This window comes from Physeter macrocephalus, chromosome 8 (genome assembly GCF_002837175.3).
Source record: "Physeter macrocephalus isolate SW-GA chromosome 8, ASM283717v5, whole genome shotgun sequence".
Taxonomy (NCBI): Eukaryota; Metazoa; Chordata; class Mammalia; order Artiodactyla; family Physeteridae; genus Physeter; species Physeter macrocephalus.
In genome coordinates, this window is record NC_041221.1 from 14,667,423 (window position 1) to 14,690,850 (window position 23,428).

Below are 23,428 nucleotides of genomic sequence, written 5' to 3' on the forward strand. Positions count from 1 at the left end.
GCACCCAGATTACGGGGGGGTCTTGAGAGGGAAGGCATTGGGGGAGCCCTTGGCCAGACCACGGCCCCCGAGTCCCCACCCTGCCCGGCAGTGTGGGCGTTCAGGGAAGCCCCTGGTGAACCGGCCTCTCCTCGCAATGGTGTTTCCCCCTCCTGTGGCGGCCAGTGACCACGTCCCCTGTACAGAGAGGTAGGCCCTGCCGGCCCCAGCCCTGGACACCCCCGGTCCCCGCGATCATGAGTCCAGGCCACTAGTGGCCCCTACACGCCGGGAAGCAGCACTGTCCATGCTGTGCCCACGGCTCGGGCGGGTCCAGGCACGTGGCTGTGTCCCAGCCTGGGCCCATGCTGCCGAGGGGGCTCCGTTTGGTGGGGGGGTCGCTGACCACACGAGGAGGAGGAGGGACGAAGGCCCACGGGGTAACAGAGGATGGGTGGAGTGGTGTGGGGCCGAGAGCGTGAACGGTCGGTGAGGGAGGAGACCAGGGTCGTCCATCAGGAAGCCCTGTCCAGGTCGGGCGGTTGTGTGTGGCGCCTGGTGTGGACACTGGGCAATGAGGAGCCCCGTGAAGCAGCCGCCAGCTGGTAAGACCCCCAGCAACCTGGGAGGCGGGGGCGGAGTTTGCGGTACCAAGTGTGAGCAGACCTGGAGACCACAGCTAAGGAGGGCCCCCCAAGAAACGCGGCCCCTTTTAGGGCCTCCCTTCCTAGGAGTGTAATTCGTTTCCGGGACGTTCCTAGTGTAGACGCAGCTCAGGGCACCCCCTGTGTGCATCTCTCTCTTTTTTGTAACGTTTCGACGTCTTGAAGTTACACCAGCGTCCGGGGTGGGTGAGGGTACCTTGACCAGCGTCCGGTGCGTTCCTCCTGTGCTTCCAGTGTGGGAACGGGGGCGGGCTCGAGCCCTCTGCACCCGGCGGTGGCTCCCTGTGCTAACGGGGGACGGGGTCCCCAGCGGGCTGTGCCCCTGCCCCTCCCGCCACGCTGATTTGGGAGGGTCTCTGCTCCCCACTTGGAAGCAGCGAGCCTGTGGGGGCGGGCGGGAGGGCAGCCGGGCCTCGGTCCCCCTGGGGTGCGTGGCCTCACTGCTGTCTTTCTCTCCACAGAGAGCCAGGTCGTGGAGGTGGGGCTCCAGCCGCTGCTCGGGGAGCCCCTGCCGCGGCAGGTGGCCCTGGTGCACGACCCCGACGTGGGGCCCGCCTACGAGTTCGGCGCCGACGTGGGCGGTGACGGCTGGGCGGCCCGGAGCCTCCTGCCCAGCACGTTCTTCCGCCACTTCTCCGTGCTGGTGCGCGTGCGGCCGGCCTCGGCGCGCGCGGGCGTGCTCTTCGCGGTCACGGACGCGGCGCAGGCGGTGGTCTTGGTGGGCGTGAAGCTGGCGGCGGCGCGCGGGGCGTGGCAGCAGGTGCAGCTGCTCTACACCGAGCCTGGTGCCGCCCGCACACACACGGCCGCCAGCTTCGCGCTGCCCGCGCTGGACGGTCGCTGGACGCGCCTGGCCCTCACCGTGGACGGCGCGCATGCCGCGCTCTTTGTGGACTGCAAGGAGGTCCAGCGCCAGCCCCTGGTGCGCCCCCCACGCGGCCTGCAGGTGGAGCCCGACGCCCGCCTCTTCGTGGCCCAGGCCGGCCGAGCAGACCCTGACAAGTTCCAGGTAACCGCGATGGCCGCCAGCACCCGGGGCGGGGGGCGGGCTGGGGCTGGGGACGATGGTTGCTCCCACCTGCTGCGGCAGGGGCTCCGGGGACAGGAAAACCCCGGGGGGAGCGGGCCCTTGGTCCACCCAGCTCCCCCTGGGCTTTCCCCTGCTGCTCTGGGACCGCCTTCTTCACTGGATACCCACCTCTGCCACCATCAGGGGCCCCACCCCATGTGTGCATATGTGTGTCTGCACGTGGGCGTGGTGCCCCCGCCATCAGCGAGCAGGGGGCTTTGTCCAGGCCCAACGGCAGACCACGCACAGTGAAAATTAAGAATTTCAAGACGGCAGTGGAGCGCTGAGTGTGGGCCTTTCTCGGGGCTGGCTGCACAGCAGCTGGGCTGGGCCAGGGGGTTCATGCCACGCACCAACATTCATTGTGCTGGTTATTATTTTTGCCCAACTGTGCCGTGGCCCCATGGCCGGTGAGCCCAGGGCAGGCCTCCGCTTCAGAGCAGCATGGGCAGAATTTCCTCAGCGGTGACTGGCATGTGGCGGTCTCTACCATGTCCCCAGGGGAGCCCCTTCCCCCAGGCCTGGCCCTGGCCTTCACTTTTGGGGGGAGGTAGATCCCAGATCCTAGCGGGGTCTTTCTCCTGGGCCCTCGGCCCTCACGGTTCTTAGAACCCTTAGCTGGAGCCCGCCTCCTGGAAACAGTGCGTGGGCACCCCCAGCAGGCACTGATCCACAAGCCCCTGAATTCTAACACTGCAGCCACTCTGCAGCTGGCACGCCCCGCCCAGCGGTCCAGACAGGGGTCCCTGTGTGTGCTAATGGGGGATGTGTCCCCAGGGGACAGAAAGTTAATTATTGCCCAGACAAAGGCTGCTTGGTTAAAGTTGTTCTAAGTCCTGGTGACTCGGTTCTGAAAGCTGACCTTTCACCTTTGGCAGGAACTTTCACCCATGGGGTCTGGGAGCCAGCAGGACTTTGATACCAAACTGGGCCTCTTCGTGTTTTCATTTTGATCCTCAAACTTGTTTAACTGGAGCGAAGTTGGAGAGAGACATTCTATCTAGGGAGGGGCAGTGTGGACTGGCGAGTTGTTGTGAGATTTCCCACGCTTCTCTAGACGGAAATCTCCCCCATAAGTTCCATGTTTCTTTAACACTTTAAAAGAAAAGTTGCTCGTGTGCTGGTGGGGACAGGGGTTGCCTGTCTCACGGTGCTAACAGAGGTCACCGCCTTCCTGCATCGAGGACAGCCAGAGGATCTCACCAGGCTGGGGTCATCTGTGCAAAACACACTTGCCAGTTAGATACATGGGCAAACAGTGTCTGGGTGTTTTAATTTGCATTTCTTAGTCGTGAGTGAAAACAAACTTTAATATTTCACGTGTTTACTGGCTATTTGTATTTCTTCTTGTGACTAGCCTGTTATGTCCTTTGCATTTTTGTTTTAATGGCTTCAGTTGTTTCTTATTGGTTTATATGAGCTCTTTATGTATGTAAGACACTGATCGTTTGTTTTATACACTGCAGATTTTATTTCCCAGTTTTTCATTTGCCTTTTCACCTAGTCATTCTTTTTAACCATTGGGATATTTAAAATGTTTATGTGGTTAAATCTGGCCTGGAATAGACACCCAGAAAAATCTTTGAAGATTAGAGAGACAGAAGCAGAAGGCAGAAGCAGAGGGGACTGTCCGGCTCTGTCTGGAGCCCTGCTTACCAGGGTCAGGGTGCTGCCCCTCCCCCTGCTGTAACGTGCCACTTCCAGCTGAGTCCAGGGTGGTGTGGCTCCTCCGTCCCCTCGGACTCCAGTTCCAGGAATCTCTCTGGGAGTTTGATCAGACTCCAGCCAAGTGAGAGGTGAAGCGTGTTGTCTCGGGGGAGGAGTAGACAGGATGGGTTTAGGACAGGGCTTGTCAGCCTCTCTGAATTCAGACTCTTGGGAAAGAATCACTCACATGTGTGACTGTGAAGACTTGGCCCAGAGGAGCACAGAGCTTAGGGTGGGGAATGAGCCAGGGCGTCCCCACCCCGATGGGCTCCGGAGCAGGGTGCTCAGCCCCTCGCCGACCACCCGGCACTCAGCCCGGCCCCCCTCCTGACGATCCTTGCAGACCCCGTGTTGTTTTCTCCCGTCACAAAAGTTACGAACGTCCTTGGTCTTTGACGTTCATTCTTATTCTTGAGTTTATTTGGTAATCAGTATTTCTTGGGAAATCCCTAATTCCACCCAGTTGTTGCAACATTCTGCTCAAAATGTTACTTCCAATTCTTTTTCAGTGGTTATTGACCTCATTCTTTTTTTTTTAACTATTTCAAATACTATGTAGTTGAATTTTCCTGACTTAATTTCTCTTTGTTGAAAGTGTTCCTGTTTTCTCATTCCTATTGGCTTTTCTGTCTGTGAAGCCACCTTCCTCTTTACCCAGGTTTCTGTTGACGTTTAGTCATCTGTTTATTCAGACCTCCTGACACCCTTGTCCGAAACCGGTCCTGGGCCAGGGCAGGACTGTGCTTGGGAACAAGAGACACGGCCCAGCTTCCCCGGCTGCGCTCCAGCTGTGCCCCTCGTGTTGGACATTCATTGCTTTTGTCCTATGATGAGGGCGCTGGAGGCTGTGAATTTTCCTCAGCAGGCGGCTTTGTTGGCCATGCTATATAAGAAATAAGTGATTGGTCCACTGAAGCCACGAGGGTGCCCACCAGCCACGCCAGGTTTGGGTAGGCTTGGCCCCAAGGATGGAGCACGGCGGGCAGGGAAAGTGCCGGCATCCTCTGACACCCCTCAGTCCTCTCGCTGTGGCCCCCAAGTCCAGCCACACCAGACCTGCTGCTCCTGACAGAGGGACAGCTCGGGGCACCAGAGGTCACTGTCACCCGCTTCTCCCAGTACTCCTCTGTCAGTCATCTGAACTGACCTGGACCCGTAGTGTAACTGGTCACAGTCCTGCAGCAGTCACGCAATTTCCTGACTTCACGAAATGGAGAAATAGGGAGAGAGTTGCTTGTAAGAGAATTTGACGCAAATAGTTGAGGAGTTGGGGCTTGATATGGGAAGCTGGTCAGAAGCCACTCAGTTCAGGACATACGGGAAATGGGACAGTGGTGGTGTGGGCCAATCACAGAGACAGCCGGGGTAGGTGACAAGGGACCAGGCAACCTGGGGGTCAGCCAGCAGAGGAGGGAGGGGCCGGGGGTGAGGAGGGGCGAAGCAGGCCCAGGAGGGCTGCGGCCCACCCACCCCCTGTCCAGGCTTGTTCAGCCCCACTGCCCTGGGCCGGGACACGGCCCTTCCAGATGGAGCAGACACCCCGACACCCCTCGGTGTGGGAGGCCCCCTGGAGAACCCTGGGGTGCCCGGAGTTGGGGTCCCAGGGAGATAGACCCAGCACCAGCGACTAGGGATGCGCTTTCACGGCGTGGGGCTCTGGTCGTCTGCTCACAGCCCTAAGCCCAGTGGCCCTAGCGAGGCAGCAACAGGACAGATTTCGGGCGGTCTGGATTTCATAACCTCTGCTTGCAAGTCCGTCCAGTGCGGGCAGCGGGTCTCGCGGCCTTTGTGCTGCTGCCGTCTTCCCAGCTGGGCGTGGCCTTGGGCGTGGCCTTGGGCGTGGCCTGCTCCTCATGGCTCCCGGCGTCGGGCAGCCTGCTGCCTAGCGGCCGGCCTGAGGCCGGCTGGTGTGGGGACCCTCGCCTCAGGGGACAGTGTCCGTGTGGGGACGGTCATGCCCAGATGCCCTCCACCTGCCGGGAGCCTCGTGCCCTCCCCGCATCGCTGTCACACGCGAAGTGCCCCCGGCGCCGTTCAGAGTGTGGCTTTCTAGAAATTGAACGTCTGGCCCCTCGTGCCGCCCCGGCATGACTCTCTGTCACCTGGAGACCCCCGTCCCTCCTCCAGCAGGGCTGGGTGGGCCGAGAGTTCCCATCCCCAGCATGCTGCTGCCGCTGACGCGAGCCCGGGGACCAACCCCCGTGCGTGCACTCACGTGTGCCCTCCCGCACACAGACCCTCCGCACGCCCCTCCCGGCAGCTCACTGCCCTCCCTGGCGGTTGGAGCATCTCAGGATTCCAGGGGGGATAGACCACCCACTGCCCACGGCCGAATCCCCTCATCACGGCCGGGTGGACTGTCCCTCTTCAGACCGGAGCTCCGGCCCTGGGTGGTCTGCAGGCCGCCAGCCCCTCACAGCCTCTCCTCTACCTGCAACCAGGTTCTGCCCGTAGGATCCACGTGCCACACGGGGCCCAGGGACCCCGATGCCCGCACAGCCCCGCGGCCGGTCAGGCCATCCTGTGTCCCGCCAGTGATCTCCAGCCCTGGACACAGCCTCAGCTCCCCAGCGGCCGCCATGAGGAGGGGCCAGCTCCACTCTGACTGTGGGCCTTGCGGGGATGCTGCAGGCTGGTTCAAGGCTCCAGAGAAGACCGTGGCTTTCGGCTCTCGGGGGGCCGGTGACGGGGGACCCAGGGGAGGCAAGGATGGAGCTGGATGTGAAGGGCGGAAGCGGCTGGATCCCGCTTTGGACATAGGTGTCTGCGCTGGTTCAGCTGAAACAACGGGCTAACCTCAGACTGAGGGAGATGGCGCTCCACATGCCTGGTCACTTCCGGGAGGACGCTGCCACCTCCCTCCCGCCAGCCAGGGCACAGGCTCCTGGACGGCAGTGCTGACCGTGACCCCTGCCCCCCAGCCTTGTGGTCTGTCAGCTTCCCCCGGAGGCCCGGACATCACCAGGCAGGTGCTGGTCCTCGCCAGGCCATCCTGCAGAGCCTTCTGGAACCGCTGGTCATCCCGAGTGTGAGAAGCGAGCAGCCTCCTGCCATGGTGTGAGGGTCGGAGCTGCAGGAGGGGCTCACCAGGCAGGATGGGCCTTGGCCACGAAGCCACGGGCGCTTCTGCCTTAGAGCTTCTGAAATGAGCTGTGGTCAGGTGGGGCAAACGGTGAACTTGGCCCGTGTTCCCACCAACGGACACTGTTCTCTCCACCTTCGGAGATCGACCAGCGACAGGACGCCATTGTCGGCGACTTGGTGCCCCCGTCGGCTGGTGAGGCCGCGGCAGTTTTGGGAACCCCGAGCAGGGCCCACCGCCCCTGAGGCCAGCCCTCCTGCTTACTTGAGAAAGCGGGGGGGGGGGTCACACGTGCGCTGTGGAGCTGAAACCCCCCGCCTGCACCTCCTCCCCACCTGTGTCCTTGGCCCCCTCCTCCCCTCGCAGGCCCGGCTGGGAGTTGTGTTGGGGACATGAGGACCTCGTGTAACTGGGGGCTCTGGGGTTCTCCCTCAGCCCCCCACCTGGGCCAGCTGACCTCATTCGCCTCCCAGGATCAGGTGTGTGTGCCTGAAGATGCACACACACCTGTGCACATGCACACCCACGTGTGCACATACAAGCACGTGGATGCAGGTGCTCACACAAAATGCGCGTACCTGCGTGACACACTCATACGCTCATGTATACACGTGCACATCCACGTGCACGGGACACACGCGATGAGTGCACACAGACACACACACAGGGAGGTGGGGTGTCCCAGCCCGTAGGCCTCGCTATCAGTGGGAGCGGAGGTGCAAGGGGGAGTATGGAGCCGGGCAGAACTGGCCCCCGGAGGTGCCGATCCGTGGGAGGGAGTCCGGGGGGCTTCCTGGAGGAGGTGGCCTGAGCTGGGCCCGGAGAGAGGAGTGGAGCCCTCGGGCGAGGGCTCATGGGGACACGCGGGGGTGTTTGTCGGCTTGTGGTCCCGTGTGGAGCAGGATGGCCATGGACGGAGGAGCAGAGGTAAAGGGAGTGTGAAGGGCGCCTAGGGGATAAGCAGTAACCTGACCGGGTCGGCACGCGGCCCGAGGACATCCCGCCCGCCGCCTATTTTTATACAGCCCACGACTAGAAAGGCTTTTGCATGTTTAAGTGGTTGCAGAAACCAAAAGAAAAAGAATACTTTGTGAGGTGTGAACGTTCCAGCGTCCTGTACCGTCTGGTGGGAGCAGCTGCGTCCAGCGTCCACCAACCATCTGTGGTCAGCTTCCCGACACAGCCGCAGAAGAGCGGCAGCAGAGACCTGGGAATATGCACCATCTGGCCCTTGACGGAGAAAGTTTGCCAGCTCCTGACCTAAACTGGTCTGTATTAAGAGCTGTGAAAACGTGCATCTTAGAGTCGATGACATGCGGTCTCTCTATTCAGGGGAAGATGCACTGATAAATCCCGTGGATTAAAATGAAAACAAAAGAAACACCAGGAAAGCATGTGTGAACACTCATAACTTCCAGGCAGGGAAGCCTCCTAGAAAGGGCACCAAGGTCCCGGGGTCCAGCGGCCTCACGCACGTGTCTCCGAGACCTCGGCCGCGATTCAGAACCTGTGGTTGTGTCACCCTCTGGGGAGCAGGAGACCTCGTGGCAAGGGCCCCGGTGCAGCCAGGCTGAGGTCCTCGGCCATCGCGCCATCGCCGTTGGTGGTGGCCTTGCCCCAGCGTTGGGCTTTCTGTAGGAGCGGGGGTCCCGCACCTTCTCCGTGCCTGCTGCCCCGACCTCCCCCCGGCCAGTGCCGTCTGCCTCGTGCCCCGAGGGGACACCACCTCCAAGGACGCTGCACGCTGCTGACCTGTTCTCTGCTCTGGGACCCGAGAGATGCGTTTGCGCTGTGTCCTGGCACCTAGTGTGGGGCTGGGGCCACAGAGGGAGCGCGGAGCCCGCGAGAGGGTGATGAGCGTTCGTGGTGAAGCGGGAAAGGAGGGAGTGAGTGATGCCCCCCTCTGTGGTGTCCCCCGCCGTGGTGCCACCCCTGGAATTGGCCTCAGACGTGCCGGGCTCCGAGCTGGCTGCAGCTTGAGTCGGGGTCTCCCTGCGCCCTGGGCCTCCTGCCTCGGGACCCCTGGTGACCCTCCCCTCTGTGTTCAGGGCCTGATCTCGGATCTGAGGCTGCGTGAGGACCCCCAGGTGAGCCCCCTGCATTGCCTGGATGCGGACGAGGAGGACGATGACGATAGGGTGAGTGGCCGCCGCCTGCCTCAGGCAGGGGGCTCCCTCCCCTCCCCCACCTTGCGGGAGGAGGGACTCGAGGCTGGGAGTGGGGTGGCCTTGCCTGGAAACCCAAAGTAACGGGGCCAGAAAGGTCTCTTTGGAAAGATGCCACTTCGGGTCGATGTTACCTGGGATTACGTTTCTATCTACCTGTAGCCTGAGAGAGAACCTCCCTTGCCTAGAACTTTCCACACAGAAACACTTACAGAACCTGAAGGTTCAAAATCACCCCTAGAATAGCCAGTTGGCGATAGAGTCACTAGTAGCCGGCAGAGCAAAAAACGTGTGCGTGTGAGAGTGTGTGCGCGTGCGCACACTGTCCCGTGGGACCTAAGGCAGAAAGCACACCGGTTCTGGTGTGTGACGGACAGACGGGCAGGGGACCTGTGTCCCCAGGGCAAGCCCAGGTCTCAGCCGTGTGCCGGGAGCAGGGCAGGCGAGAGGGGGCACGACCTTCACGCTGAGTCCGAGCCCGAGGGTCCCTGGGCGGGGCCTCCCCTCTCGGCCGTTTCCCAGGACAGCGTCCCGGGGACAGGATGACCCGTCGAGAGGAAGGAACGCGTTCCGTGCGGGTCTGTGTGTCGGCCAGTCGCTGAGCTCGCTTCCCGCGGGCCTTTCGTTCTAAGTGGTCTGATGGACACGTGCCCTGTCGAGGGCCACCCTGACCCCCACACCCAGCCCGCCCTCTCCCCCCGCCCCGAGCTCCCGGGGGGCTGGGGGCTTCGGTCACCGGCTTGTTTCCTGTCGACCCTGCAGGCGTCAGGAGACTTGGGCAGCGGGCTTGCGGAGACCTGGGAGCGTGTTGGGGGGGAGTTGGTGAGTGCCGGGGCCCTCGGGGTGGGGTGTCGGGGACACGTGTGCACACGCGTGTGCGAATTCTAAGGGCTCCCTGGGCGGCCAAGACAAATTCCCGCCGGAGACCGGGGACCGGGGCTCTGGCCGAGTGGCCGGCGCGCCTTCCGGCTGAGCCTCCTCTGGGGGGGATGTTCTGTCGGATCCGGTGTCTGCTCCAGACCTCGTGCGGTTGTCTGAGGGACCTTGGCATCTGTTGCTAGGGAGCTCGCGCCTAGTGTGGACGGCTGGTCACGGGAAGCGTCTTCCCCGCGCCTGTGCCCAGGTCCTCGCAGCTCCGGGTGCCTCTGGGGACAGGGAAGCGGGCTTATAGGGCAGGGCCACCCCTCCCCTCGTGCGGTGAATGCAGGGGTCACCGTCCGGACCACGGGCAGGAACTGGGGCTCCCGAGCCTCCGAGGGGCCGTCCTGGGCCCTGCGGGGGAGGGGGAGGGCCGGCGCTCAGCCGTCCCTCCAGGTGTGGGGGGTTTGGGGACGTGCCGACCTGCAGGGCGAGGAGCCCCCATCCCCTGAGCTGCCCGGACGAAAATGGCTCTGGAGGGGCCTAGAGCTCCTTGCTGTCCGTGACGGAGCCTCTGGCGGCTCCTCCTTAGCTTTCCTCAAGTCCGTAAACATCTCGTTTCACAACCAAACGCGTGTGAAGCTGACACAGCTTTGCCGGCGCTCACGGCCCACACGCGCCGCTGAATAACAGCCGCTTCCCACTCTCACCCCAGGGCGCACCCCTGGGGCCCAGGCTCCCCGGGGCTCCTCCGGTCGCTTCTCCACCCTTGGCTGGAGCGGGCCACCAGGAAGACTTCAGGACCGAGGAGATCGAGGAGGAGACCACGGTGTCTTCGTTAGGAGGTAAAGCTTTGCTGGGGTGGCGTGAGTGTGTGTCAGCGGGCGTGCGTGTGCGTTCGGCGTGTGCGCCCAGCGCGCGTCTGTGTCCGTGCGGCAGAGGAGGGGCTCCCGCCCGTCACACGCACGCCCCGCTGGGGAGGGCCCGTGCCTGCCCCGCCCCCTCGCTGCCCCGGCGGCGGCTCCTCAGCTGCTCCGTGGACGTGGTCTCTCCTGGGTTTTGTTTCTCCCTCTCTGCTGCCCCTGAGGGATCTGTGGGACCGTCCCAAGGGTGCTGCTACTTCCCAGCCTGGGGACAGCGGGGTCCCCAGGAGGATGTGAGGGCTGGTTTCAGGGAAGAGGTGCACAGGTGTCTCTGCTCAGGCCCTCCGCGGAGTAGGGCAGCATGTGGGGCTCAGGGGCTCCCCCCAGGCCCGGCCCAGAGCGCGCACAGGCGCGGACGCCCGGGCCACCCTGGGAAGTGGACCGTGTCTTCGTGCACAGCTGCCCGTCGCCGCACGCAGCTGCCCACGGAGGTTGCTGCTTGACGCGGGGCCCACGTCTCCCTTCCGTTGCTATTCCTGTATCTTCTTTAATAAAAATCTGTTCCGGTCTCATGCCCGTTTTTTAACGGGCCATTTGTTTTCCTGTTATCGATTTCTGAGAGTTTTTATATTCTGTACCCGACTCCTTTGTCAGGTATCCTCTCAGTCTGCGGCTTATCTTTGCGTTTTGTTAATAGGGACTTAGACGAGCACGAGGTTTTAACTGGGATGAGATTAGAGTTATCACTGTGTTCTTTATGGGTCTCGGTGTTGGCGTCACGTCTGAGAAGCCGGCCCAGTCTTAGCTTTTCACCCGGGCCTGTGGTCCACAGGAGTACGTGGTTCTCGTATGTGGTTCCAGCACGTTTGTTGGAAGGAGTGTGCTTCGCCTCTGCGTTGCCCTGGGCCTTTGCTGAGAACAGCTGTGCGCGTGTGCCAGTCGGTCTGGACTCTGCTCCATTCCGGACCCTGTCTCACCGTCTTCACAGCTGTTCCACACGGTCCCGATCGCTTGGCTTTATGATAAGCCTGGGCTCGGGTGGTGTGCGGCCTCCAGCCTTGCTCTTCCTTTACGAGGCTGCTTTGGCGTCCTGCGTGCTTCGCGGTCTCGTGTGAATTTTCGATCCGTGTGTCAGTTTCTCCGAGAAGGGCTGCCAGGGTTTTGGCGCTACAGGTCAGCGTGGGGACCGGCCTGGGCGTCCAGCTAACGTTGAGTCTTCCGACCCCGGACTCAGGATCTGTCTCCTTTGGCTTATTTAGGCCTTTGCTTTCTCTGAGCGACAGTTTTGCGGTTTTAAATGTTTCTGAGGCAGGAATTTTAGTTTTGCCTTAAATCGTGCTAACACAGGAAGAGGCCTGGGGCGTGTCCTCCCAGGCCAGCCTGGAGCAGGATGGGGTGCCCTCTGGTGGCTGACTTGTGACTTGGCGGGTCTGCGGGGGTGGGATGGGGCTGGTTGAGGCGACAGTGCCCCCAGCAGGCACCGGCCGGCTCGCGTACTGAGCAGGGCGAGCCCAGGGGCGGCTGCAGGTGGGCATGGGGGGTTGTGGCCCCGAATTCTTCTGGAAACGGGCACGGACGTCCCCCAGAGCTGTGCGAGCCTGGAAACTTAGGTCCTGTCCGGCCCCCGAGCTCAGCGCCCGGCACTGTCAGAGTGAGATCAGGACCTCGCAAGGGCACAGACCCCTCAGGAGGCGGGACGTTGGAAAGCGGCTTGAATCCCGTTGTGTAATTGACTCAGTGGTGCTGACGCTATTGGAGGAAAGCCTTGGGGAAACAGTCTCAAAGTCCACCCCCAAATCCCTGTCCATCACACAGGGGAGGCGCCATCTTGCACCCAGTGGGGGGAAAACCCGCAGACGGGGGAGGGGGACGCGCAGGTTGATGGGTTGGGGCCAGGCGTCCGTGCCGCGGGCACTCTCCTCTGTGCCGTTTTGTTGCTTTCCCAGCTCTGTGGGAACCATCCTTAGCTGGGGCTGAGGCTGGCTTTGGCCGGATTTGGCGGGTGGGCCGACCCTCCACGGGTCCTGGAACCGCCACCATCACCATCCCCCAAAAGGAAGCCACGGGGACGCGGTTGGGCGCGAGGGGAGACTTGGGTTAGGTCACCGCACAGACGAGCGCTGCACTTCCCACACGCGAGCCGGATTCTCGGAGGCCCTCGCTCCCAGGCGACGCCCGGCACTCGGGAGAAGGGTCGTGAGGATGCCGCAGACCCTCGGACGGGTCATCGGGAGGAGAAATGGGAGTGCGAGGGGACGGGGCCCGGCCGGGCCTGGGCGTCAGGCGGGGGCAGCCTGCGGACGGTCTGACGGCCACCTCTGCCTCCTGCAGCGCAGACCCTCCCCAGCTTGAGCACAGTCGCCACGTGGGACGGGAGCGAGTGGAGCCCTGGGGGCGGCCTGAAAGAGGTGAGGTCACCACGGGGACCCCAGAGCCGTCGGGGCCCCTGCTCTGCTCACCGGGGACCCTGACAGAGTTCTGGGGCTCCCGGCCGTCCTCTGTGCCCCCCGGGCCCGTGGGCGCCAGCAGCACTGGGTGTCCACGGCCGGGGACGCTCCCCAGCCAGAGCACAAGGGCGGGCGTAGGGGACGCCGGGCAGCCAGACCCCTGTTGGTGCTGGCACCACCATGCCGGCCCCGTGTGCATCCACAGGCATGTTCCCTTGCCTGTCCCCTGCGCCTGTCTTGTCTGTGCGCCCCCCCCCCGCTGTGTGATCCTGGGCCCGGCCCAGGACGCAGGCGAGCGTGTGTGCCCCCACCCCAGCCTGTACCCTCTCCTCTTCGTCCCCAGCAAGGCCTGAAGGGGCAGAAAGGAGAACCGGGCGCTCAGGGCCCCCCCGGCCCGGTCGGTCCCCAGGGTCCCGCAGGCCCGGCCGTGCAGACCCCCGATGCACAGCCCGTTCCCGGGCCGCAGGGACCCCCGGGGCCCCCGGGGAAGGATGGCGAGCCCGTGAGTACTGTCTCTGCTTGGTCCAGCCGGGGGTGGGGGCTTGGCCAGAGGGGAGAGGGCAGCAGGGTCCTGGGGCTCTGGACGGCCGCTTCCTTCCCTGGGTGCAGCGGGAGGGCGGCCGGGGGGGCAGGCAGAGCCAGCCCAGGGCCGCGGGCGGGGACGCGGCCGCAGTGCCCTGGACGGAAGGTTCTCCAGCCCCGTGCAGAGAGCCACCCTGCCGTGGGAGCCGAGAGGCCGGAGGGACAGGGGCCCGTTTCCGTGTTCAGCTCGGGGTGGGGTCAGGTGTGATTTTCTGTCACTCATGGTTTCTCTCCCACTTTCCAGGGTGATCCTGGCGAAGATGGGAAACCTGTAAGTTGCCTTTTCTTTCGGCACCTGTGTTATCTGTGACATTTGCATGAGTCCCCAGGCTCCCCCTCTTCCCCACCCAGTGACTGTTTTTAAGCTCAACAAACTGAAGAGATGTCAAAATGTAGCCATTTTCAAAATGCAACTTTTGTTAAGAAAGTATAATGGTTGACAGAGAAATATAAAGTTATGTGTGTGTATTGAGACGTTTAGGCTACCAGGAAACAAAGAAAAGGAAAGAAGTAAAAGTAAAGCTTCCAGATTCTTAGAGGTGAGAGACGAACAGCCTGAAGTTGGGGGTGGGCCGTCGAGCGGGGACACAGCACGCAGAGAAGAAGAGAGACGCTCGCAGGAGAAACCACAGGCTCGTCAGCCGTCACGGTGGATAGGACAGCTTCTATCTTAAGACAATCTGGATTCTTAAAAATCAACAAATGCTATTCGTTGATAATAACAGAATAAAATGACACAAGAAGGTTCAAATAAAGATTTGGGAAACGACAGACCCACAAATGGTGACGGGAAGGCAGGGAGGGAGGCTCTCAGGACTGAGCGGAGACACGGCAGACGCCCGGCGGGACGTCAGGAAGGACGGCGGGGACGTTTCACGCGGACTCAGCCTGTCCTTCGTCGGCCCCTTTGCGCCTGAGGACAAAGCTTGGCTCGGTGGTCGCGGGGAGCCTCTGCAGGCGGGGTGCCTGTGCGTGCACGTGTGGAATCCAGGGTCCGGGGACCGGATTAGCCAGCTCCTGGATCGGGGTGCGCCGGGGCCTCGAGTCGGACGCGCCCTGCGTGCGGAGGCTCAAACACATAGGGGGCCGTTTCGGCCGCGCGGCCTCCGCCCGCTCACCCAGGCAGCACCCACGGAGGCACTCCCGTCCTCAGTGCCCCCGCAGCACACGCGAGCACGCGCACACGCGACGGCCAGGGTGCCACCCTCCGGCCCGGTGTCCCCGGGACGCCGAGGTCACCTCTGCGGGCCGCTGCTCCCTGGCGGCGGCCTCGCATCTCCGAGGTTGGCGGTGCCCCCCTGCGGCCCCCGTGACAGCCCCATCTCCGTGGGCACAGAGCCGCGTGTCGGTGGTGGCTTGGCCGGTGACGGGCACAGGGTCTTCTCCTGAGCGAGCCTCCTGGCTTCTGTCTTCCAGGGGGACACCGGGCCGCAGGGCTTCCCAGGAACCCCGGGAGACGTGGGCCCCAAGGGCGAGAAGGTGAGAGGTAACGGGCCGGGCGTGGGGCGGGCGCGGCCCGAGGTGGGGCTGTGAACCCTGGTGTGACAGGGGTCTTCTGTTCCCAGGGGGATCCTGGGGTCGGGCCGAGGGGACCCCCAGGACCCCAAGGGCCTCCGGGGCCACCCGGACCCTCCTTGAGACGTGACAGGCTGGTGAGTCCTCTCTCTTCCACCCCGGTCGCAGCCAAGGGGCCTCTGGTCGCGCTTGGCTTCCGATGCCGCACTGCTGGGGTCCGGAACCGGCCTCCCCGGGGCGTGTGCAGGCCCCAGGCATTTGGCCCCTGCCCCGCCTCGGGTGTTTTCATTCGGGGGTCGGGGGGCTCGAGGTCACTGTGACAGTCCTGCACGGTTAGCACCGAGGGCCGGTGCTCGCGGGGGAGCTCGGGGCAGGGGTGCGGCCTCGCCGGCTGACCGCAGGTGGGCCGTCTGGGCTTCTGGTGACTCGGCCTCTCCCCTCAGACCTTCATCGACATGGAGGGGTCCGGGTTTGGTGGCGACCTGGAGAGCCTCCGCGTGAGTGACCCTTGGCCGGGGTGGCCGCTGCCCTGACATCCCCAAGCGCCAGCGGAGCCCGTTGGGCGGCGACGAGGCCTGGCGGGGTGGGGTGCGGTGGGTATCCTTCGGCCAGTGCTGCATGCAGTGACGGTTCTGTGTTTTCCGTGTCCAGGGCCCTCGAGGCTTCCCCGGCCCCCCTGGGCCCCCTGGCGTCCCAGGCCTGCCCGGAGAGCCAGGCCGCTTCGGGATGAACAGCTCGGACGTCCCCGGACCCGCAGGCCTTCCCGGAGTGCCTGGGCGGGATGGGCCCCCCGGGCTTCCTGGGACCCCAGTAAGGCCCGCCTCCCCTCACCTGCCTGTGTCCGCGTCCGGGTCGGGGGGACAGTGAGCTTGGGGCCTTCCTCCGTCTGGGTGAAAGCCTCCCTCACCACCTCCGTCCTCCCCCCCAAAAGGTTTTGGGACCCGTCTTTGGGCCCCCCAGGGTGGGAGGGACCCGGGTGGGCAGCCCCGTGGTTCTGGCTGCCGAGCCGCTGGTGCCCACATGACGGCTGCTCACTGCCCTGCCCTTGCAGAGGCCGTCTCGGGGGTGACTCGTGGGACGGGGTTGGCGCTGATGCCCGGAGGGTGGGAGGCCGAGACGGGCCCACGTCTGGCCCTGCGGGCCCCCCTCCTGGCACTGGGGACACGGCACCGTGGCCTGGCAGGCGCCTGGAGCTGTCGCTGTGGAGATTGGGTCCCAGGAACCAGGGTGTGCACCTGGTTTTCACCCAGAAACGTGCTCGGCACACAGAGCCCATGGGCCACGCGGTTTCCTGCTGAAGGCGCGATGACCCTTTACTGAGGGTCCACGGCCGGTCACCAGCCCCAACCTCTGCACGCGAGGCCACCCCCTCCCCGCGGGGCTGGCGGCGCTTCTCATCCTCCCTAATTTGATTGGCAACTCAAATTAAACTAAAAAGGGGGAAGAAAGAAATAAAAACCCCAACAGAGCTGTCTGACGCCCTTGACCGTGCACGTGGGCGGGTCTCCCGTGAGCCGTGGGACTCTGGGCCGTGTCCCGGGAGTGTTTCGGGTGCCGGATACGCAGATGGTCTTCTGCTAACCCAATCAGTCTCCATCTGGCCTCACGCTCCGCTCTTCTCTCCCCAGGGACCCCCAGGTCCGCCAGGAAAAGATGGGCAACCGGGACAGACCGGCCAGAAGGGCAGCCTTGTAAGTCACTGCCCCCGGCGTCCAGGGCGGACCTGACCTAGCGCCACGGGCGTGTGGGTATTTGGGTGGTGCGGCCCCGGGTCAACAGAGGAGAAATGCCACAGGGCAGGGCGGTGACGGCTTTAACCCAACAGGGAGCCGCCGTCTTCTCGGTCCGACAGCCAGGGAACCCTGGGCTTCCCACGCTGGCTCAGAACCGGCCGCTGGGGCTCCTGTAAAAATCCAGGACTTCACTACATAACGCTGTTTCTCCATGATGACAATTGGCCTAATGGTTTTGAAGAATATCGATGCTTTACTTGATTTGGACATTTTATTTCTAGTTTCCATTTTGGTTGCATTGATAATGGAGAAACTTTCAAGGTTGCACAGACCTGTAACCGGGGCCCGTGGTTTCCACGTGGTTTTTCGGGGATGGACCGCGGGAGATACCCACACAGTCAGCTGGAGATAACACTTCCCTGTGATCTTTCAGCGAGAACCTGGCTGTTTGGGGCTCAGCAGAGGAGGCCAGTTTTGAGGGAACCGTTTGTGCTCCGAGCTTGCTGCTTTGCGGCCGTTGAGCTAGAAGGACTCTCCTCCTGGTTCCAGGGGGGGCGGGGGGGCGAGCGTTGCCACTCAGCGAGGTCAGCCCTGCCCCCTCCACGGCTGAGCCTCCCAGGAGCCTCCATCTCCGTCTGAAACGGGGGATGGCGGCAACAGCCAGGGGTGCACCAGGGCCAAGAGGAGACAATTGGAGTTTTAGAGATAGTTGGTACAAGGGGAAAACTTGACCTCATGGGTCGGGAGAAAGCAAGTGAGACGCTGTCTGCTCTCTCTTGCTGCCTTGCACCCTGGTCCGATTGTGTAGTAACTGTTCTCTCCTCCCGCAGGGCGAGGCGGGCGCCCCAGGACCCAAGGTACAGACAAAGCCCCAGTGCCGCTGCTCTTTCTGGACGGAATGGGCCCGCCAGCTGAGGGGGTGGGGGTGAGGGCATGGCGGCCGAGAGATCGAGCTCCCGGGCACTGATCGTGGGGTCCGGCCAGGAACCGCCCTGGCCGCAGGCACCACGTTTGTCCTGCAAGGCCGTTTCCACCCGAGTTCTGGTTCGGGGACGAAACGAGAGCAGATGTGCTCGGAGGCAGGCAGCCCTGGGGTCCCGGGGGCTGCAGCGGTGGAGTGGGCTGCCGGCGGTCGGGTGCTGCTGGGGCCCCAGTGTGGTCCGAGTGGGTCCCTAGCACCGTCACACAGGCCAGGTCCTGGGGAGGCCACACCAGCCCCTCCATGAGCCAAACCGGCAGCCTTCCCAGGAGGGAGGGCGCGTCACTGGGGAGGCCGCTGTGGTGGCGCAGCTCCAGACTCGTCCGCCGGGAAAACCCATGAGGAGGAGGGGGAGGATGACGGTGGGACGGGAGGGGCCTGGAGGGAGGGGCGAGGTTCAGAGTAGAGACTCGGGTGTGCAAACGCGGGCGCGCACAACACGTGCGTGCACACGCGGGCACGGGCTTCAGGGATAAACGGGGAAAGCTGGTGAGATTCACAGTGAGGGAAAAGGCTACAGCGGGGGTGAAATTCAGCAGAGGTGAGGCCAGACTCCACTTGTAGTTGGAGCCCCTGGACACCAGGGTTGGATGCTCAGCTACCAAGGCCACTCAGAGCTGAGAGAGGGCTCTCGAGTATCTTGACTGAGATGCCTGGGCCGGCTCCAGTCACAGACGCGCTCGTGGTTCCCTCATCCCTGTGGCAACGGGGTCCGGGCCCCCTGCCCCGCTTCCTCCAGTGGGGTCCCCCCCTCCTCCTGGAAGGAGCGTCTCAGGCCCCCGCCTGGGGGTCTTGCTCGGTGGTTTCGTGTTAAGTGGATAAAGTCTGGTGAGGCCAGAAGAAAGAGGTGCTGTGGGGTTGGCGTAGCTCCTGGCTGGTTGTTCACCCCCCTGGCTCTTCAGATGTAAAATGCTCGTAAGAAAACACAGGTGCACCGGCAGTACAGGGGCGCCTGGGGTTTGGGGACACCCCGAGGGCCGAGGGTGATGACCTTCTCTCCCACCTGCGCAGGGAAGCAAGGGAGACCCCGGCCCCATCGGCACGCCCGGGGAGCGCGGCCTGGCAGGACGCCCCGGACCGGCAGGACCACCAGGTCCCCCGGGCCCCCCCGGGCCCCCAGGCCCAGGACTCGCTGCGGGGTTTGTGAGTACCCGCTGCTCCCGGCCCCCGGAAAGCCCGGCTCTGCGGCCCCAGGCGCCCTCGGGCACCCACACTGACCCGCACTGCCAGGCAGCAGCCAGACTGGTGCCACCCCTGCCTGGGCTCCCCCCGGCTGGTGACAGAGTTCCCCACGTATGAGCGCTGATGGGGGCCTTGGCAGCCCCGCGTGCCTGCCCTGCCGTCCCCGTGACCCACCCAGCAGGGGCCCTGCAACCGGCAGCCCCACCCTCAGAATCCACCCGCTCGGGCGTTTGGGCCCCTGCCCAGCCTGGGGCAGGTCTCTTCCTATGAGAAGACACGCAGAGCCTGTTGTCCCCCTGTGTTCTCCTCCAGGACGACATGGAAGGCTCCGGGGCCCCCTTCTGGTCGACGGCCCGAGGTGCCAGTGGGCCGCAGGTACTGCCCCAGAGCTGGGCTTGGTCAGCTTGGGGGCGGGGCCGCCTGGGGGGTCCGGGGGAGCGTCCCTGGGACTGGCCTCCGGTGGGACCAGGAGCAGCCCTGCAGAGCCAGCGAGCCACCTGCCTCCAGGACACTGTCCGCCTCGGGGCCGCTGGGGAGAGAGTCCGGTCTCCAGTGTGGGGGATGCCACTGGTGGTCGAGCTGAAGGACCGCGGGGCGGGATGGCCCCCAAGACAGGTCTCCCTGGGAAACGCTAGTCCAGTTCTCGTTATGGCTCTAACTTTGGGGAAGTTACGCAGTTTTGACCTGAGCAGAACTTTAGTTAAAGAGAAACGGGGACACTTTTCCTATGAAAAATGGACGGATTCCTACGAAATCCCACCTTGTTGTGCCATCGGCACGAGCACTGGTCAGGATTAGGTCCAGCTGGAGCTCCTGGCGTCCAGAGGTAACCGAGCTTAGACCGGACGGACACACGAGGGGCCATCATCCCGGGGGCAGGATGCCTGGGACGGGCAGCGAGAGGGTTCCCTCCCCCAGGAGCCCGCGGGGCCGACACAGACCCCACTGGGGGTCCTTAGGGGACCTCGAACCAGTGCCCAGCTTGGCCCCTGGGGTCTCAGCCCAGCGGGAGGGTGGTGGGACCCCAGGTGAGGGTGAGGATTTTCACTTGGGCAGAAGCTGACTCTGTGGTGCAGTTCTGCCCCTTTAAGTTGGTGCCTTTCCCTGGATGCGTTAGAAAGGCCCAGTTTGGGGCAGTAGCCGTCGGCTGCCTCGGCATCAGGTGAGATCAGAGCCGAGGTGACAGGGCGAGGTCGCAGGGCAGGGTCCCCTCCTCTAGGTCCAAGGACACAGCTCCAGTGCCGCTTGACCCCTGGAGGGGTCTGTGGGCTGTTTCGTGGCCTCAGGGTGATGGAGACCCTCGGGTGGGGTTAAACCAGCCAGTGCCCTGGGGAGGCCAAAAGGCAGCATCCCATCCGTTCAAATGCATTTGTTTCTAGTTAATAAAATGCAAGTTTCTTGCGTTGGGGTGACTTGCTCATGCCCTCCCCGCGGCCGGTTTGTGTGCCATCTGCGGGACACCACGTGGTGCCGAGGACAGGCCACCTCTGGTGGGGTTTCGGGGGGTGTGCGCCCTTGTTAACGCAAACGCCCTTTTCTTCCGTTTTTCATAAGAGGGGCTAGTTTTCTTGCGGGGAAAGGCTGTTCCCCAAGGGGTGGGAGCAGCGCCCACCCGGCCCTCTTCCTCCTCTGCCCCCCCCAGGGACCGCCTGGCCCTCCCGGAGTCAAGGTCAGTGAGAGACTTGTTAGCCCGGGGGCGCCCGCCCCCCACCCCCTCCCCACCAGGAGCTACTGCTCAGTGGCCCTGAGTTCCTCGTGGGAAACTTGCAAAATAAAGAAAAGCCTAACAGGGAGACGGTCCCCAGAGCTCAGTTCAGGCAGGGGGTGGCGCCGTCCCATCTTTCTTACCCCGTGAGTCGAGATCTCTGGCTCCACACGGGCCAGGTGTGTGCGGACTTGGGGAGAGCGAGGGGCTCAGGGAAGGAGCCCCCAGCCCGAGGGGCAGAACTTGGGTGCTTCTCTCGCCGCCGCTGGCCCCGCCTCCCTGCTTGGCCCTGCCCCCTCCACGCCCCCGGGGGGCAGCAGCCCCCACCCCTCCCGGGGGGGGCGGGGGGCGAGGGCAGGAGCAGCCCCACCCTGCTCCTCCGGCACCCGTGCGGTCCGGGAGCGCAGGGTCCCCCCGCGGGCCAGCTGTGCCACCCAGTCCCTTAGAGCGTTCTGGTTTGATTTGCAAACCTTTGAGACGGTTGGAAAGATGGCTTTTTTAGAAGGACGTACTTCTTAGCTTTCTTGAACCGTTCAAGGTGGAGTCACCTGAATGCTCCTGCTTCTGCGGGAAACGGTGGCCTGGCCTCCAGAACAGTCCAGGCCTTGTGCGCTGAGCGCGTGGGTGGGCGCAGGGCCCGGGGCCCTCAGCTCTGAGCTGCGGGGTGCGGCGTGGGGACCGCCTGGTTACCTGAGGAGGGGTGGGCGCTGCCTGGGGGCTGGGCCAGCGCTCGCGGCCCCACAGAACCCTTTGTCCGCTTTAGGGGGATCCTGGAGTCATGGGGCCACCAGGGACCAAGGTAAGAACAGTACCTCGGGTTCAGGAAATCCACAGTCGTTAGCAGCCCTGGTCTGGGGTGCAGGGTGGGGTCCCCAGGCTGAGACCAGGAGCTTGGCTGGCCCCCATTGCCTGGGGCCTCAGGAAACAGGGGTGAGTCCACGCCAGGCCCAGCGTCCTCCTCCCACCGTGCCCGTCCCCCTGGGCCCCCCCAGGTTTGCCCACGGGACAGCTTTCCTCCCGTGCCAGCTCTGCAGCAGAGTCCGCTGACCTCCGCCCCACGGCACTCCCCAGGGGGCCGAGCAGGTTGAGTCTCCCCCAGCCTGGTCAACAGACCAGCTTGAATCGGGCGTGGGCCGGTGGCCAGCGGAAACCCCAGCCTGGCCAGCTCCGGGACACCGTGGCCCCCGGGTGCCGCGGCTGACGCACGTGCTCTCCTGATGTCCTCTGCAGGGAGAGGCCGGAGCCGACGGAGCTCCTGGGTTCCCCGGCCTTCCCGGCAGGGAGGGCGCAGCCGGACTCCAGGTGAGTGGCCACCCAGGGCTGCTGCGGCTGACACCCCCGAGGCGGCCACGCCTGGGTGAGAGCCGGCGCCCAGTGTGCATCTCAGGGTCCCCACAGGGCCCGGAGACCCCAGCTCCGTGGGACGTGAGTCGGCGGTCCCGGCTGCCTTAGGGGGTTTCCTGCGTGGCTGACCCCCCACCCTCCGGGCCCCATTTGCTCAGTGCCGGGAAACTCCACATCTTCACTCAGGGCCAGTCCCGGCGGCCTGGGGTCTCCAGGAGGCGGGGCTTGTGTGCTATTTATGATGAACGATTTCCTTCCCGTCTCCATAGGGACCAAAAGGAGAAAAAGGGCCCCAGGGAGAGAAAGTGAGTTTGCGGGGGTTGGCGGGTGTCGGTGGCCGGGTGGCAGGTGCACGGCAGGGCCGGGGGTGCTGCCCTCTGCCCCGTGCCCGCCCACGTGGTGCAGGGACTTGGGCGGGGTCCGGGCCCAGAGCCTGCCCTGCCTGGGGTGGGGGCTTGTGGGCCACCGTGCTCCGCCCTCAGGCGTCTCCTCACACCCCGTGGGCACCGGAAGCCCCTCCAAGTCCGGGCTGGGCTGCAGTTCAACCCCCAGGGGATACTCTCTTCCAGGGCGACCCAGGGAAGGACGGAGTGGGGCAGCCAGGCCTCCCGGGACCCCCCGGACCCCCAGGGCCTGTCGTCTACGTGTCGGAGCAGGACGTAAGAACCCCGCATGGGTGGACGCGTGCTCTGCCCCAGGCCCCCAGCCCTCCCTGTAGGGCGCCCTCCAGAGACACCGGGGTCCCAGTCTGCTGGTTCCATGGGGCTTCTTGGCATCGAAGCTGGCCCTTCCAGAGCTGCCCTTTGGCCGTTCTGTTTGCCCGCGTGTCACCCGCTCCAGCTGTGACAGGCCCCCTCCGGCCCCCATGCCCAGCACCCAGGGGGCTGGGGGCGCTGTCCCCCTGGTCCCAGGGTCCCGGGCCGGTTCTGTGATGCGGGAGCGGACTCCCGGGGCTGCTTCATTTCTCGTCTCAGGGACCTTGAGGCCAAAGCCAGGAAGGTGTCTTTCACGTTGACTTCCTGGCGTTCTTTGCGGGTCTCGTGTGGGTAATGTCACGGGAGCTGGGTGTTCATGGTAAACGTGGTCCTTTTCCTTCCTTCCCGGGACACCGGCTCTGCTGACTCACTGACAGAGAGCACTGGCGAGCGTGCCGGGCCCCGAGGTACGTGCGGCCCCGGGACGGGCTGGGCGCCGGCACCTCCCCCGGCCGGTCCTGACCGTCGCTGTCTCTCTCTCCGCAGGGCCGGGCGGGGCTCGCGGGCCTCCCCGTGAGTACCTCCCCAGCGGGCGCGGGGCCTCTGCTTCGCAGGCAGGGGGCCGGGTGGGCCCCCGTGAGGCCGAGGAACCGGAGCCGGAGACCCCATCGGGACAGGGGCTTCGGGCGGGCGTCTCGGGCGGGCATCTCGGGCGGGCGTCTCGGGCGGGGCGGGGGGTCACGGGCCGGAGCCAGGGGCCTTCCGGGCAGCGCTCTGTGTCTCCTGCAGGGGCCAGCCGGGCCGAAGGGAGACCTGGGCTCCAGAGGCCAGCAGGGCCCCCCGGGACCCAAGGTGAGG

General features: G+C 64.3%; 1 protein-coding gene across 1 annotated transcript in view; it reads left to right on the plus strand.

Annotated features, from left to right (window-relative positions):
- COL18A1 (collagen type XVIII alpha 1 chain) overlaps positions 1-23,428 on the plus strand; it is a 47,690-nt gene that overhangs the window by 9,835 nt on the left and 14,427 nt on the right. The window contains 23 exon segments of the mRNA XM_055086470.1: positions 1,106-1,653; positions 8,551-8,640; positions 9,430-9,489; positions 10,241-10,370; positions 12,720-12,796; positions 13,179-13,337; positions 13,662-13,688; positions 14,834-14,896; positions 14,983-15,069; positions 15,376-15,429; positions 15,584-15,742; positions 16,561-16,623; positions 17,496-17,522; positions 18,656-18,787; positions 19,139-19,201; positions 20,469-20,495; positions 21,295-21,330; positions 21,762-21,833; positions 22,145-22,180; positions 22,445-22,534; positions 23,008-23,037; positions 23,117-23,143; positions 23,360-23,422. Coding sequence (XP_054942445.1) covers positions 1,106-1,653; positions 8,551-8,640; positions 9,430-9,489; positions 10,241-10,370; positions 12,720-12,796; positions 13,179-13,337; positions 13,662-13,688; positions 14,834-14,896; positions 14,983-15,069; positions 15,376-15,429; positions 15,584-15,742; positions 16,561-16,623; positions 17,496-17,522; positions 18,656-18,787; positions 19,139-19,201; positions 20,469-20,495; positions 21,295-21,330; positions 21,762-21,833; positions 22,145-22,180; positions 22,445-22,534; positions 23,008-23,037; positions 23,117-23,143; positions 23,360-23,422 — 2,120 coding nt within the window.